At 38.0% G+C, this 16,239-nt stretch overlaps 1 protein-coding gene across 3 annotated transcripts; it reads left to right on the top strand.

Moving 5' to 3' along the window:
* The first annotated feature begins 1,874 nt into the window (after positions 1 to 1,874).
* LOC126832402 (chitotriosidase-1) lies at positions 1,875 to 15,712 on the top strand. Of its 3 annotated transcripts, none has more exons than XM_050563160.2 (8): positions 1,875 to 2,029; positions 8,958 to 9,020; positions 9,860 to 10,281; positions 11,161 to 11,285; positions 11,691 to 11,814; positions 13,495 to 13,680; positions 14,276 to 14,395; positions 14,988 to 15,712. In XM_050563160.2, the coding sequence occupies exons 2-8, from the start codon at positions 8,969 to 8,971 to the stop codon at positions 15,489 to 15,491; spliced, it is 1,533 nt and encodes a 510-aa protein (XP_050419117.1). In that variant the 5' UTR covers positions 1,875 to 2,029; positions 8,958 to 8,968; the 3' UTR covers positions 15,492 to 15,712. The 3 variants fall into 3 exon arrangements, with proteins under 3 accessions (XP_050419117.1, XP_050419119.1, XP_050419118.1); XM_050563162.2 differs by lacking the exon at positions 1,875 to 2,029 and adding an exon at positions 2,737 to 2,874; XM_050563161.2 differs by lacking the exon at positions 1,875 to 2,029 and adding an exon at positions 4,008 to 4,165.
* The last annotated feature ends 527 nt before the right edge of the window (positions 15,713 to 16,239 follow it).

Below are 16,239 nucleotides of genomic sequence, written 5' to 3'. Positions count from 1 at the left end.
TCGAAGAGTATTCTCTCAACGTTTTCAAGCAAGTAATGGAAGAACAATTACTGATTTATTTGGCCGACGTTTCGAAACGTCGCCCAAATAAATCAGTAATTGTTCTTCCATAAGTATGTGTTATAGTTTATAATAAATTATCTTTTAAGGTGTCACCACATATCTAGTAAACCCGAATCGAGAAATCGTTATCTTTAACGTAATGTGATATTCTTAACCGCGCAAATTATAATGTAATACAGCCTCTGAAGTAATTAAGATCGGTGAATTTGTGCCCAAGGGAGGCCTACTCCCCGTTAATCAATGTGCTATAGACGATTAGTTCGATTTCATTCTGTTTACCCTTTTTAAACTGCGTTAGCGTATGTTTGAGATAAAAGCGGAACAAGGGGATATGACCTTATAGTACTTCACTTTCATATTCCTTTCAGCACCAGTCATGTGGTTGGTTAGTGGTGTTCTAGCCAACCCCATTAACACATCGATCCACACCCATACTATAAAAAATATTTGAAAAGCAGAGAGAGACATATATGCTATCTATTGACATTTATCTATCTATATATATATTTGTGGCTGTCGTTTGTCTGTCTGTCTGTCTGTCTGTCTGTCTGTTCGGGGTTGGCGGCTACACTAGGTCTGCCCCGAGTCTGACATTTGGGGTATAGGGTAAGCTCGGACCGGGGAGTAACACAGGCCAGGTGGCGTTAGTCTACCACTTCCGGAGTTATGACTCCCGAGCGAAGCCAGTCTGTTCGTGGTTGGCGGCTACACTAGGTCTGCCCCGAGTCTGAAATTTGGGGTATAGGGGTAGCTCGGACCGGGGAGTAGCATAGGCCAGGTGGCGTTAGTCTACCACTTCCGGTTTCGGAGTTATGACCCCCGAGCGAAGCCGGTCTGTTCGGGGTTGGCGGCTACGCTAGGTCTGCCCCGAGTCTGAAATTTGGGGTATGGGGTAGCTCGGACCGGGGAATAACATAGGCCAGATGGCGTTAGTCTACCACTTCCGGTTTCGGAGTTATGACCCCCGAGCGAAGCCGGGTATCCTGCTAGTTTGATATAATGAATGGGCAATAGATTTGAGAGTCCTATGAATCATATTAAACGGTCTTAAATTATATTTAACTTTCTCGGCCAATGCAGGGATCGAACACCCGACCTCCAGGCTAGCGAGCCAGCGTCTTAACCAACTAGGCACCGTGGCTCCGCACAGACAATAACATGTTATGATTACATGGTCCAGTATTTTACAATGTGATATGTTAAAGGATTTGTAGGTCGAAGGACTCATTTTTCAGTCTTCCTTTTAACCCGCATTGTTCTATAATTTAAGAAATACAAATGGAATAGCGCCATTACATTTCATGTAAAAATGGTTATAAAGAAGGTTGTTTTTAAAACACACGTTCTCTCGGTTTTAAGGTAGGATAACTCCCACGACAAAAATTACGTTTTCCCTCTTGGACACCAACACCAACAATGTCAGCAATCATAAACTGTGGTTTTCATCATTAAATACTATTCGAAATACACAATCAAAATAGTACCATTAAAATATCGTGTAGATATATCGTGAAGTTATTATGTGAAACACTTTAAAGGTTGGGTCATTTGGTTTTCAATAGCCAACATACACAATAACAAACCTATAGTGACAATAAAATGTCGTTTGTCAATTTATGATATCTGCACTGCTCGTTAACTTAGTGACAATAAAACGCTGTAAAGAGTTTCTATGCATAGATGTTCAGTATCGTCGGTTGACACATTATCTCTTAACTTTACAAAAAAACTCCCAGGTTTCGTGAATAACTATCGTCACTTATTTTATTGTAAAGACTGTTATTATAATCTGTATATAAATACACACGACAATAACGGAAGGAATATATAACGAGAGATAATACTTGTATACAGACAGTATAGAGAATTACTATTATTTACGCTTGTCCCATGAAGATGGCGGCTTGAATTCAACAGAAACTGATAAACTTCAATCTGAAACATGTGTTTTAATTAACCGACTTTGGTAAGAGTATTATTGATTGAGTATGTTAGTAGACATGTTGTGATGCTAATATCATAATCACATGATTGGAAATTATACACGTAATATATCCACTTTAAATGTATTGTTATTTATATGGTCAGAATATATTCACCTAATATACTAGTTAGTATATGATGAGAATATATTCAAGTGATGTACTCTTAGTTATGTGGGGGATCACGTGGCTAAGTGGGTAAGACGCTAGCTCGCTAGCCTGGAGGTCGGGTGTTCGATCCCTGCATTGGCCGAGAAAGTTCATCCAGATTTTCCGGCGTGGTTCTCCCTTGTCAGTGATGCAGGATGGAGGGGCTGACAAGGAAAGCTGTCTAGTCGTTCGGATGGGACGAAAAACCGAGGTCCCGTGTACACATTGGCGTGCACGTAAAAGATCCCTTGGCAGTTGGAATTCGATATAAGAGTAGCACACTGTATGGCGTATGCCCGTCTTCATTAGCCCAGGTTAGGAGCAGAACAGTAGGACGTTAAACCCCATTTCATTTCATTTCATTTCATTTCTTAGTTATGTGTCCAGAATATTTTCACGTGATGTACTCTTATTTATGTGACCAGAATATATCCACGTGATGTACTGTTATTTATGTGACCAGAATATATCCACGTGATGTACTGTTATTTATGTGACCAGAATATATCCACATGATGTAATGTGACCAGAATATATCCACGTGATGTAGCGTTATTTATGTGATGAGAATATATCCACGTGATGTTGTGTTATTTATGTGATGAGAATATATCCACGTGATGTTCTGCTAGATTAGAATATATTCATGTGATGTATGATCAGGATATACCCACGTGAAGTAATGTTATTTACAATCTATTTACCTATCCTGTATTTCTGTCATTTACAACGCAGTCAGTGGGTACATATAATGACAGCCTTATCTTTCTGGTATTTTTTAAACTAACAAAAATTTAAGAGGGCGACATTCAATATAAATCTATATAGTGTGATTTATATTTTATTAGGTTTTAAGAATTTACATTAAAAATAACAGATTTAGACTTCTTCTTCCTAAACCGGGTTATGATAGATTTATTATATTTAAACAGAAAATAGCCCCCTGGTTAATGACCCGTCTCCATTTTGATTTTTATTTATTGCGCCGACATATGTATATCGATTGAAGGCCCAAACAATTTAATTTTTAATTCTTCGTTGGTCTTCTATTGTTATAATATACATGTATAGAGCGAAATGGGGTTTAACGTCTACTCGACACAAACTAGGTAATATCCAATTTAATTTTAATTCTTCGTTGATCTTGTTTTGTTATAATATATAGAGAGAATAGGATTTAACGTCTACTCGACACAAAATAGACCTTTTCGGGACTAACATATGGTGCGCTGTATCATAAGGCCTGTCATTGAGTCAACTGGCGTGGTTTCGAATCCCCGGTTGTACGTGACAAGGAGTAGAGTCGCCTGTCCAACCTCGTGGGTATTCTCCGAGTCCTCCGGTTTCCTCCATCTGCTAAAGACCCCTACGCGCAAGTGAATTATTGAAATAAAATTAAAACCATATGTTAGTCCCGAAATGACCTAGTTTGTATCGAGTGGACGTTAAACCTCATTTTTTTTCTCTCTCTCTCTCTCGCTTGTCACGTACAAGCGGGGAATCGAAATCACACCACTTGGCTTAATAAACACCCTGTGATCTAAAGCGCACGCGTTAAACCATTCGGCCACCCCTTGGTAAAATAGCAAAAACGCAAATATTTGGAACTAAAGGCTTTTGAGCAATTTAACTTTTTTTTTTCGTGAAGAAATTGGAGGCCAAATCTTTAATAGGCGTTCCCGTATAACAGAAATTTAAATTGGTATGGCCTAACACCGAACAATATTAAACTGTTAACAAAGTGACGAAAATAACTGCAAGCTAAATGGGCTTTTAGGCAATTGAAAATATGTTATGCTTTACAAAAGACGTGAAAGAAATCACGAAAGAATTTTGATAGTTGAGACTATATTATGTTTTGTAAAGGACGTAACGAGAATATCTTATGACATCGTCCTGTGAATCACTGTGGATTTTAAATTAAAGAATTCATATAAGTTATAAATCCATGGATTAATTTTACTAATCGGGTAAAGTATTGATTATTTTGGATATCGATCAACTGTTTCTCTTTTGTAATTTAACCTACAGAGTTTTTTTTAATGTTTCTTGTTTGAGAAAACTGTAGTCTAATTTGTATGGGGGGTTGGATGGCTGAAAGGTTAGCACGTGCGCTCTGTATCATAAAGTCTGTCATTGAGTCAACTGGCGTGGTTTCGATTCCCCGCCTGTACGTGACAAGGAGTAGGGTCGCCTGTCCACCCTCGTGGGTTTTCTCCGGGTCCCTCAGTTCCACCCCCCCCCACTGCTAAAGACCCCTACGCGCAAGCGAATTATGGAAATAAAATTGAACCACATGTTAGTCCCGAAATGACCTAGTTTGTGTCGAGTGGACGTTAAACCCCATTTCCTTCCCCCCCTCTCTCTAATTTATATGTTTTGATTTCTTCTGTTATTAGGTCTCATTACGTTTTTCATGTATATGAATATGAATACATTTTCACTGAAGTCTGAATCATTACAGGCCTGGGGCTGATATTTATTTTTTTATTTCTTACAATACATGTGTAGTTTGTCTTGCCCACAGGTTTGTCTTATCGGTTTTGTTTTGCGTCACTTACTATTGGATAAAATAAAAGGCTTCTACGTCCCCAGAGATGCAGCCATATGTGTCTTATGAAAGGAGTAGCAAGGATAACCGACGTCACAATAAATACTGACTTAGTATCATCTACAACAGTTTTATATTCTAAAAAATATAATAACTGTGTTCTAGTTATAAGGACACGGATATGCTATTCAGTATGTAAAGTTACCTACACGCGCGTTTAAATGCGTTGAACCGTAAAATGAACCCAACGTCATCCCGTGTAAATTGGTGATATTATCTATTTCAAATATTGTTGTAATGCAGTGATCTGCGTGAGAAACCAAGCTCTTCTATCTCCATTGTGGAGGAAGGTTGATTTCTAAATCTGTTATGAAACATAACACAATGATCTGTCTCAAAACCCGGGGGGCGGAGGTGGCCGAATGGTTAGCGCGTGCGGGTTGTATCATAAGGTCTGTCATTGAGTCAACTGATGTGGTTTCGATTCCCCGGTTGGAGTGACAAGGAGTAGGGTCGCCTGTCCAACCTCGTGGGTTTTCTCCGGATCCTCACATTTTCTCCCACTGTTAAAGACCCCTACGTGCAATCCAATTATTGAAATAAAATTGAACCATACGTTAGTCCCGAAATGACCTGGTTTGTGTCGAGTGAACGTTAAACCCCATTTCTCTCTCTCTCTCTCTCTGTCTCAAAACCAATTTTCACACCACAATTAATATTTTTATAGTTGTTTTTATTTATGTGAGAACTAGTGTATCCTATCTGTTTAAGCACAAATAACAGCGGCACGCTAATAATATTGTCCTGTCTCCAGGTATGGAAATGTGTATTTGTGGACAGAATAAAAGGTATTGGATACATTGAGACCAATGTTATTAATACGACGGAGTTCCAATTAATTTCAGTTGAAGTCGCGCTGAGAATGACATTGATAATTTTAAACGCGCAATTAAAATCATACTCTTCAAGCGTCAATTCACATGCTGATCCAATCTGTTTCACAATGAATTACTAATATCTTTGTTAAAGATGACTGCCTTCAACCCGTGCCGTCACAGAACGCGGCGTCAATCATTGGTTGAATGGCGCGTGCATTGTTTACTACATAAGACGTTACTGCTTCGGTCCGAATGCTGCCTTTTAGCCCTTGTCGGTTCACGTGGGGTCTCCGTGGACCCCATGAACATGTTTTATAGTGTTGTGTAATAACTACTGGGCACTGCTTTCTGAAATTTAGTGACTTTGTCTCCTATACATTTTTACACGTAGTGAAGAACTCGGTATTCATCTGCTTCCCACATGCAGAGTTCTGTTACATGCAAATCAGGCCCAACGCTTGAAGGGAACAAGGGGTCCAATCGGACCCCTAACTTAAACAACTCAACGTAGGGATTTTGCTAATGTGTTTGCTGCCTGATACCATATTGCGTATGCCAGAGTATTCTCTCTTTTAGCAGCTGCATGTTACAAATACCAAAAATTAAATGATGAATTCAAGATATTCAATGGTTTTTGTATCAAGCGTGAATTGCCATTTTAACCTCTTTATTTCAAAGTACACAAAGTAGCAATTTTGTGAGAATTATTAAATCTTTTCCTAATGTCACTAAAATGTTTTTGTAACATAATTAAGTTATTTTTCAGTTGTCAAATATGAAGGCAAATAAAAACTAAACCGCTGCCTTTTAATTCAAATATATCTGTACGTAAAAACTTTGAATTATAACTGGGGTCCATATGGACCCCTGATACCTGCTATGTGATTCTCATAACGTGAACCCACAAGGGTTAGTCATTTTAATACCCATTTACACTAAATAGGAAATAATTTTTACCTACAAATACGTCAAACGTCTTTATTTTTCTAAAACATGAAAAAAAAATGTTTTAGAATTTAATTTGTCGGTGGAAAAAAGTTAATATTTGAGACTCATTAAGTCGCATTGATGTCATCCTTATCATTGATTGTAGCGGCCTAGCGAATATTCACTTCTGATCAGTGTGATGCTGATCAATTCTCTGAATCGTGTGACGAAATATCTTTCTAGTCAAAATCACTTTTACTGTCTTTTACGTATTTTTATTCACTAGAAGTTATTATATCCATATCATCGTTGAATTTTTAAATCATAATTTATTTTTGTTACTCATGTTTCTATACAGTGCGTTAAGACTTTGCCATGCATTTCTATTGTGTATATTTATGTTATGTTTGTAGAATGCGCTATATTAAGAATGTACTATTATTATTGAATATGGACAATAGTATATTTGTAAACCGGATTTTTGATATGACCAATAGTATTTTGGTTCCGGTTACAACAGTTTTCTTGTACTTAAAGTAGCTAAATTTCATTTAGCGATTGGGTATACTCGTTCCGATTATAATTTCAAATGTTTAAGCGGAAGTCACCGAGTTTACCTATTTTACTTTGATTGTTTTTGTCTTACTGGAACAATAAATCGATTTTTAAGAAAATAATATTTTATTCAGATTTGTAACTGAATAGGGATTGGGAACAGACATCTTCTATATACTAATATTTGTGATTGTCGTTTGTCTGTCTGTTTGTCTGTCTGTCTGTCTGTTAGGGGTTGGCGACTACACTAGGTCTGCCCCGAGTCTGAAATTTGGGGTATAGGGGTAGCGCGGACAGGGGAGTAACATTAGGCCAGGTGGCGTTAGTCTACCACTTCCGGTTTCTGGGTTATGACCCCCGAGCGAAGCCGGGCATTCTTCTAGTAGTCTATAAAATGTAATAATATTATGGCCTTGATTAATAGTTGTTTATAGATTCTTGGTCAGGTAAAATAACACCTGAAATAACAGAAATCTACATGAATTGAAATAAACACATTTGTCATATGTCATCTTCATGGTCAGAAATGGCATGTGTAGGTTGACCAAATTTAGTAATAAGTCCCTCCCAGGGTGCAATGTAGGGGGTATGCCTCATATTTATAAACTGGAAACGTGCTCAGTCTATGACGTAAACGATTTAAAGTGTATGCGCTATAAAATAGAGTGGGGGGGGGGTAGTATTTGGCAGATCTCACACTGCCTGACATATTAATAATACTTATTTGAGAGCGAAGACGATTTGTGACTGATGAGAAATGTTTTTTTTTTATATAAATAAAAAGCAGAAGAAATTAACCAGAAGTGTAGTTATAATTTTCATCACGGAAGTGAAGGCAACGTGAAGCTGAAAGGTCGAATAGTACTAAAATTAAACCTAGTTTACAATTCTACGGAATACAATTACGGTTAATTGCCGAGCAGTGTTTCGACTGGGCTCCTTTAGCAAGCAGCGATTTTAAATGACACATCTCCATACTGATGTCTGATAAACTGTTCCAATGGCACTTGATGTATATTAAATTATTTCAATGACACTAGTAATTGAACTGGTAGTTTCTAAAGAATAGACATCAAATTTTAAACAAAGACAGAATTTCATCCCACAAAAATATATTCTTGTGATAAAAAACACCACATATTTTATGTAAGTCGACATTCTTGTGAATCTAGTACAATAAAGAAAGATATGGAGATCTGCGAAGAAATTAAAGAAAAAAAAATCATGTTTCTCCTAATTCCAATATCTTATGGAACTGGTGTGGTGAAAAATTCCACACAAACGCCCCCAAAACTTACTATAATCCCGCAAAGATTAAAAGGCGGGGTGGGACATACATTTAAAATGAAAATTATCTACAATCTTTTACAGATCATCATGTAATCTTATCAGAATACTCTCTGAAGACTGAACTCGTGTATAAAACATGTTAATATTTTTAACTCATGTCACTACAAGATGGCTATATAAAAGCATACAGGAACAAAATATATAAAGTCCGTTCTTGGGTTCGTGGATAGAAATGATTTATCCTTCATGAGCAGACTAGCTGGTTTAAGAGTAAACAGAGATGGCTGCGTGAATTCGGTATGAAGCAATATGAACTTTGGAAACCTAAATGCTCTCGTTAAAACGAACATAACGAACATTTACCATATCATGTCGTGCCAGAAATTAATATACAATTAGACCCTTGACTAACAAAACATGTCGGAACTGTAAAGAAACTTGTAAGATTAATACTGACTGCTGGATCAATTCTGAACTCAATTTGATATTACGGGAGGAGCTGGCTATTTTCTATTGGGTTATCTTTTAGACATGTAAACTGAGTTATCGTATTTGTTACAGGTGACAAGAAGATGAAGCTGCTATCAACAATTCTGACATGGATATATATCCTTCCAATTATTGGTAAGATTTATAAAGTAAACTATTCATAATCACTCTGGAGTGGACAGAGCGTAACTGTCAGAGTTTCTCAAACCTGGTGTCGCTGTTGTGGTTGGTATTCGTGTTTGATCTGTACTTTATATATTTAGCTACACATCAATTATACCCTGTGTATTTATCCGTGTAAACCGGTAGACATACATGATATTCAATAAGGTACTCAAAATCCCTACGTAGACCCTATAACGATAATATATATGCAAATAAAAGTATGTAAATAAATAGGAAATACACGACCAAATCAAAGATTGATATTTTAATATCAATCTTTGATTTGGTCGTTACGGATCTATGTAACAATCCATTTTCTTATTAAAATAAGAAAATGGAGTGTTACATAGATCCGTAACTAGAGTCGGATTAAGCTCACATGGCTGAACACGTAACTAGAGTCCGATTAAGCTCACATGGCTGAACATGGAGCTCTGCAACAACAGTGTAAACTGGGCATATTTCGGTCACCGTCCGTCATATTCACACAAAAGCAAATGCCCCTTGGTTGCCTAACCTTAGCTGCCAAAATGTCTGACCTCCACTTGTAAAGCTCGATAGGGTATCATGTGACATGATTATTTATGGTACACATTTTTTAGAATTAATTGAGGGGGGGGGGTAAAACTGGGACCACTGATAACCCCCGCCCCCGCGCGCATTAATCCAGTCCTGAACGTAACTGACACGTCTTTTTTTTAGGAATCCTAGTCACATGTACCTACCAAATGATACAGTGATACCGCTCTCACATATTAATTGGACGCCATTTTGGTTTCTTCAATGATATTATTTGGTTTATCTTCCAGGAGCAGAATTTGTTAGTCTCTGTTATTTCACCAACTGGGCGAACACCCGTCCTGTAGCGGAAGTTCGCTTTACTATAGAAGATATCGATCCTTATCTATGTACACATTTAATATATGCTTTCGGCGTTATTAAAACAGATCATACGCTAGGTCCTATGTCCGCAGGAGAGACTGAACGATATAAAAAATTCAATGATTTAAAATTGAAAAACGGACATTTAAAAACATTGTTGTCTGTTGGAGGACAAAATGCGATGTCAACAACTTTTACAGGTTTATCGTCTAACGCTACAAATATTGACCATTTTGCCAATGCAAGTGCTAAGTTTTTAAGAGATAATGGATTTGATGGTATTGATGTTGATTGGGAATTTCCAGGTGAGACAGAAAATACGAAACAACAATTTACTGCTTTATTAAAAGTAAGTACACCTTTTCTTAAGCCTAGATTGTAACTGAATCCTTACGATCAATGACATTTACCGGGAGAATTCATGTGCCGTAGAAATGAAATGAAATGTGGATTAACGTCCTACTATTCTGCTCCGAACTGGGCTAAAGAAGACGGACATATGCCATACTGTGTGCTATGAGGGAAATCTTCGCCGGACAGCGGCACTACCGCCTACTCTTATATCGAATTCCAAATGTCAAGGGATCTTTTACGTGCACGCCAATGTGTACACGGGATCTCGTTCTTTCGTCCCATCCGAACGACTAGACAGCTGTCCTTGTCAGGACCCCCGTCCTGCTTTGTGCCGTAGCAAGGACATAAAGACCACACAATACAACTAATGTTCAACAATCTTTTTTTTTAATATCCGAAATATGTTCACCCGCACTGAACTATAATACATCTCAATTCATCTTCTGCGTCACGAATACCAGCCACGCCATGCTTACGTACAGGTTGGGCCTGTTACAACCGCCACACTTCTTTAATTACCGACTGAATTCTGTATGGTTCTTCTATGTTTTAAATCTAAATGTCCATATTACAGCACTGTGCAAGCCAGTAACAAACCACCCTCTTCGCAAACCCAATTACTGCCCTGTTTCTTTGGAGACATAAGAATAATATGATGGCTGATAAGGGACATGGAAAATAATATCATTTATTTTTCTTAATAGTCACCCAAGTCAATGTAGAATAAAAATCTTCGAGTCGTATACTGCAAGTCCAAGATGTTGAGACAATTTATGAATTTATTAAAATATTTGAATTATGATGATGTAATTTGCTTACCATTTATTAGTTGGTTATTAGTTGAACTATGGACATCTTGTTTATTTCTCAACAGGGTTTAAAAGAAGGTTTCGACAGAGAAACTAAAGAATCTGGTAAACCAAGGCTCATAATATCCATAGCTGTGGCGCCTGGACGAACGCGTATACAAGACGGTTACGAAGTGGAACAAATATCTTGGTAATTTTTAGATTTTAGCCCTTGAACATGGATTGCCTTATTTGAGTTTATAGTTTCACAGTCTTGTATGATGGAATAGTTTCAATGTTCGAGGATCGAATAGTTTCGCTTTTCATAAACTCATGGATGTTATTAGAATCCTTGCCACTTGTGGGTGTCATTTTGTGAAGGTCCTCTCATACAAGTTTGACTACGTTGTGACACATTCTCCATTAATATATATGATAAAAATTGTATCTCTTACCCTATTTTCCCGCATTTAGATTTTACCGGGTGGAATTTCTTTTTAAGTTGTCTGTAAAATTAGAACCAAAATTGTTATTAACATGCACAGACCACAAATGTCTGTCAGTGATTACTTCACAAATGGATTTTATGATAAAATTTTATATTTGTATAAATCAGGTATGTGGATTATATAAATATTATGGCGTATGATTATTTTGGACCATGGAATAAAATTGCTGGATTTAATAGTCCACTCAATCCTAGAACATCCGATCCAAGATTTTCAGAAGAGTTGAACCAGGTAGGCACGCTATGTTATGCTCCCATTAACCCAAGGCAAGATATGCTCAATTAATGTCTTTAACACCGGATAACACTCATTTCTTGGAGAATTATTGAAACAACACTGAGTGTTGGTTGCCACAAATGGGGTTTGGCGTCTAACTTTTCTGACCCGACTGGGCGTGCATACGCCATGCAATGTATGTAGAACTGCCTGTCGGTCGAATATGGAAAGCAAAGCCGAAAACTTACCACATCTGACGTATGACACAATCCTGGCTACACATCTTTGTTTTGGTCTGGGTGTGACTTGCCTGGATTATGTTGGAACTCTCTAATCTTGTATTTCATGTTATTTAATTTAATATGGCTACCTAATCGTATATAGATCAAGAACATAAAGATTTTCTTATATATCAAACAGGATACTAAGATATTGAAATGAACTGGGGTCTAACGTCCTACTCTTCGGCTCCGACTGGGCATACGCCATACAGTGTGCTATGAGGGAAATTGTGCCCGGGCAGCGGCACTATGGCCTACTCTTATATCGAATTCCAACTGCTAAGGGATCTTTTACGTGCACGCCAATGTATACACGCGGCCTCGGATTTTCATCACACCTGAACGACTAGACAGCTGTCCTTGTCCGGCCCTCCTTCCTGCACCACTGACAAGGGGAAACCACGTCGAAAAATCTCAATGAACTTTCTCGGCCGGATAATAAGGTTACAAGCATAAGTTCACATACAACCTAAAAATAACATGTCTATCAGTTTATTTCAAACTCACTCAACTCGCTCTGATGGGAACCTCACATCATGGTTCTCCTAGGAATTCAAACGGCGTTTGATATAACGAGAATAATTTTTTCTCTTATATATTCCCTGGTATCCCCTATTAAAATTTTAATTAATTGATTAATTACGCATGTTATACTGTCTTTGCCAACACATGGGTCCAGGCCCGGATCCAGGATTTTGTCGAGGTGGGGGGGGGCATACATTAGAGCAAAGGGTAATCATCAGAGTGCCGCATGCGATAGTGGTTTAGTGTAGTCCCCAGAGTCTTCGTCGCGGCCTTATTAAACAGAAACTAAAATCTAGGAATCCCATTGCTGGCTGCAGGTGCTGGTCTGAACAGTGATGACCAGTCTCACTGGGACTGATGGGGGTGGGGGACGGCCCCCTGCCCCCCCTCTGGATCCGTGCCTGGGGTCACTACAATATATCCATATATCATCCATTTCCGTTGGATTACGTGACGTCTATCTCATAAAACCTGTTTATTAATTTGAAAACAATATTTAAGTCGAGGCTATGATATTGCTATGAGGGATATTTTTCCCGGACAGCGGTGCTATAGTCTACTGCATTGTGTACACAAACACAAACTAGGTCATTCCGGGACTAACATATGGTTCAATTTTATTTCAATAATTCTCTTGCGCGTAGGGGTCTTTAGCAGTGGGAGGAAACCGGAGGACCCGGGGTAAACCGACAAGGTTGGACAGGCGACCCTACTCCTTGTCACGTACAAACGGGAATCGAAACCACGCCAGTTGACCCAATGACAGACCTTATGATACAGCGCGAACGGGCTAACCATTCGGCCATCCAACCCCCAAGTGACAAACCACAGACAGCTGTAACATTTGGCATATTTCTTTACAAAAATAAATGAAATGTTCATGTTTCAGAAATGGTCTGTAGCTGAATGGTTACGTAATAAGGCACCTAAAGAAAAGATAGTAGTTGGTATGACTGGTGCTGGTGCTAGTTTTACTTTAAATGATTCATCAGTATTTGATGTTGGTGCTCCTGTTGATGGTGGTGGTACTGAAGGCACTTTATATCTTATACCAGGTCGACTTATTTACCCTGAGGTAAGATCCCAATTTAAAGTAGCTAAGTCTCTAACTCAGTATCACCCAAAGGCTCCGACATTGACAACACGAATTATTTGTCAGTTTAAATCAACATGGATGCTGTGTTCTTACCGGGAAAAGATGGGCGTCTGATATCCAGTAGTTAAGACAAAATAAACATCTTACCATTGGTACACGATTACAACAATGTTTTTCAGCGCCATATGAAACAACGGACTTGAATAACGAGGCTAGACATATTCCACAAGTCATATCAGTCAAACGGTGACGCCATATTCTTATCTGGAGAGCATGCGCAATCAATACTATTGGTGTAGACTTTTATTATATGCGTTGCGACCCATTTGTGTCAATTTCTAGGTCCAAAATATTAGCGATTAAGCTCCTTTAAATTAGACATTCAGGAAGTAGTGAAATACGCACACTTCCAAAAACAGCTAAGGATTCAATTACTGCTGGGAAAACCCCCAAAATTTATGTACCCTTTTGTCTATCAGATAAAGGCACCATTGCCAAAAGAATAATTCATAGTATCCTAAGAGCAGATTCGGAGATTTCCAAGTCTGTCTAATTACAAACCCTTTTAATTCAGATTTGTGAGTTGATAAAGAATAACGCTACTGTGACCTATGACGTTGAGCAGGAAGTACCCTTTGCTTACATGGGTAATCAATGGGTAGGATATGACGACATTAGGAGTATTCAAGCTAAGGTAAATATATCCCATGTACCTTACGGATTCGAAGACGCTAGTAGATTAGACATCATAATGATCCAGAACTTTAAACCGAGGATCAGATCCAAAACGATGGTGCGTGAATAAGACCCACCCTGGGTTCAATGTTTAGACCCGACACTGATGATATAAACATGTCGACCCAAGACACGCGGATTAACTTGGAATAGTTTGTGGGCAAGACCCAGTTCGTCAGCTCAGGCTTACACCCAGGATTCATGCTTTAGTGTATCCCACTAGACTCGAGACTTACCCATACCCACGGGCTAGTCTCGAGACTCACTCAAGGCTTAGAACCAATAGCCACGGGATAGAACTGGAACCTAGACGTTTCGCCAGGACTCGCGGTTTAGACCAAGGAACCTGGACCACACAGCTGCCCTTGGTTTAGTTTCGATGACGAACAAGGCAATTAATAAATGGTCTATAAACATCAAAACCGAACCCGGATTTAGACATAGACATAGATATTCATTTGGTTAAAGAGCCAGTCCACGAATGGACCTTGGCTTTAATCGCAAGGAGATGTTTTCGGTTGTCTTTTAGAATGAATTACATTAAATTACAGGTGAAATGGATTTTGGCTGAAGGGTTGGCAGGAGCCATGTTTTGGTCACTAGATTTTGATGATTTTTCTGGCAACCATTGTGGAAATGGCAAATTTCCGTTACTTACCACCATGAAGAACGAGACCATGAAAGTAAATACTAGTTTCACAAGTCCACCACTTACCACCATGAAAAACGAGATCACTAATGTCAACCCGAGTCTCACAAGTACTTTACGTACCACCATGAAGAACGAGACCATGAAAGTAAATACTAGTTTCACAAGTCCACCACTTACCACCATGAAAAACGAGATCACTAATGTCAACCCGAGTCTCACAAGTACTTTACGTACCACCATGAAGATCATAAGCACTACCAAACCAAACGTAACCACTGTCACACCTGATGCAGTAACGGACCGTAAAACAAATGGAGGCGCCTCTGAAGTTATGATTGGTCGTTTTGTTATTTGCTTAGCATATTTTATAGCAACAGTGTATATTAAAGGGCTATATTATTAAATATTTCAACCAGTTGCTGTTCCACATCAAAATGTTATAATTGAAATTATATTCTTATCAACCTGAACAGTTCTATCCTAGTTTCGATTACACGTATTTAATTATGTCTGAACTAATCTTAAAGGTGTGTTTAATGGCGGCAAATATGAATCTCTTTGTATAGTTTTTGTGTATATTATTAAATTAACAAAACGCAAAATAAATAAAATGCAACAAATAACGCCCTGGTTAGACAATTGACTGATGTTACCAGACTGAATTGATCAACATATTACAGATGAATAAGAACCGTGATGTTGAATAAAGTGATTTTTCATCTGACATGAGATTCCTAAACATTGTTAAATCCAACTATTTATTTAATTATTTCAATTGGTTGAAAATCTGGAAAGTTTCAATTTGACAAGGGGAGATAACTCTCATTTCTAACGTTAAGAACAGCAAACTAAAATGTTTCTTTAAAGTAATATTTACCAATAAATTAATAATGGAAAATAAGCTATATTATGACGACCATAAAACTTTTTAAAGGTTTTAATAAGTTTAGTTCGCAAGTATCCCTGTAGTTAAAGCTTAGATGACAAATGCCTCGATCTACTTAAAAAATCAGAACAAAATGAACAAGATCTCGCGTAAGGATTTAGCTGAGACACATACACTCCATAAGCTGGTGATATCGGAATGTTACTACTAATAAATGGAAAGTTAAAGTCATCACGTTTATCGTACAATTTAACACTAAGTTTAT

This window comes from Patella vulgata, chromosome 9, assembly GCF_932274485.2.
Source record: "Patella vulgata chromosome 9, xgPatVulg1.2, whole genome shotgun sequence".
Classification (NCBI taxonomy): domain Eukaryota; kingdom Metazoa; phylum Mollusca; class Gastropoda; family Patellidae; genus Patella; species Patella vulgata.
Note: the sequence above shows the minus strand (reverse complement) of the source record. Positions and strands in the feature narration are given on the sequence as shown.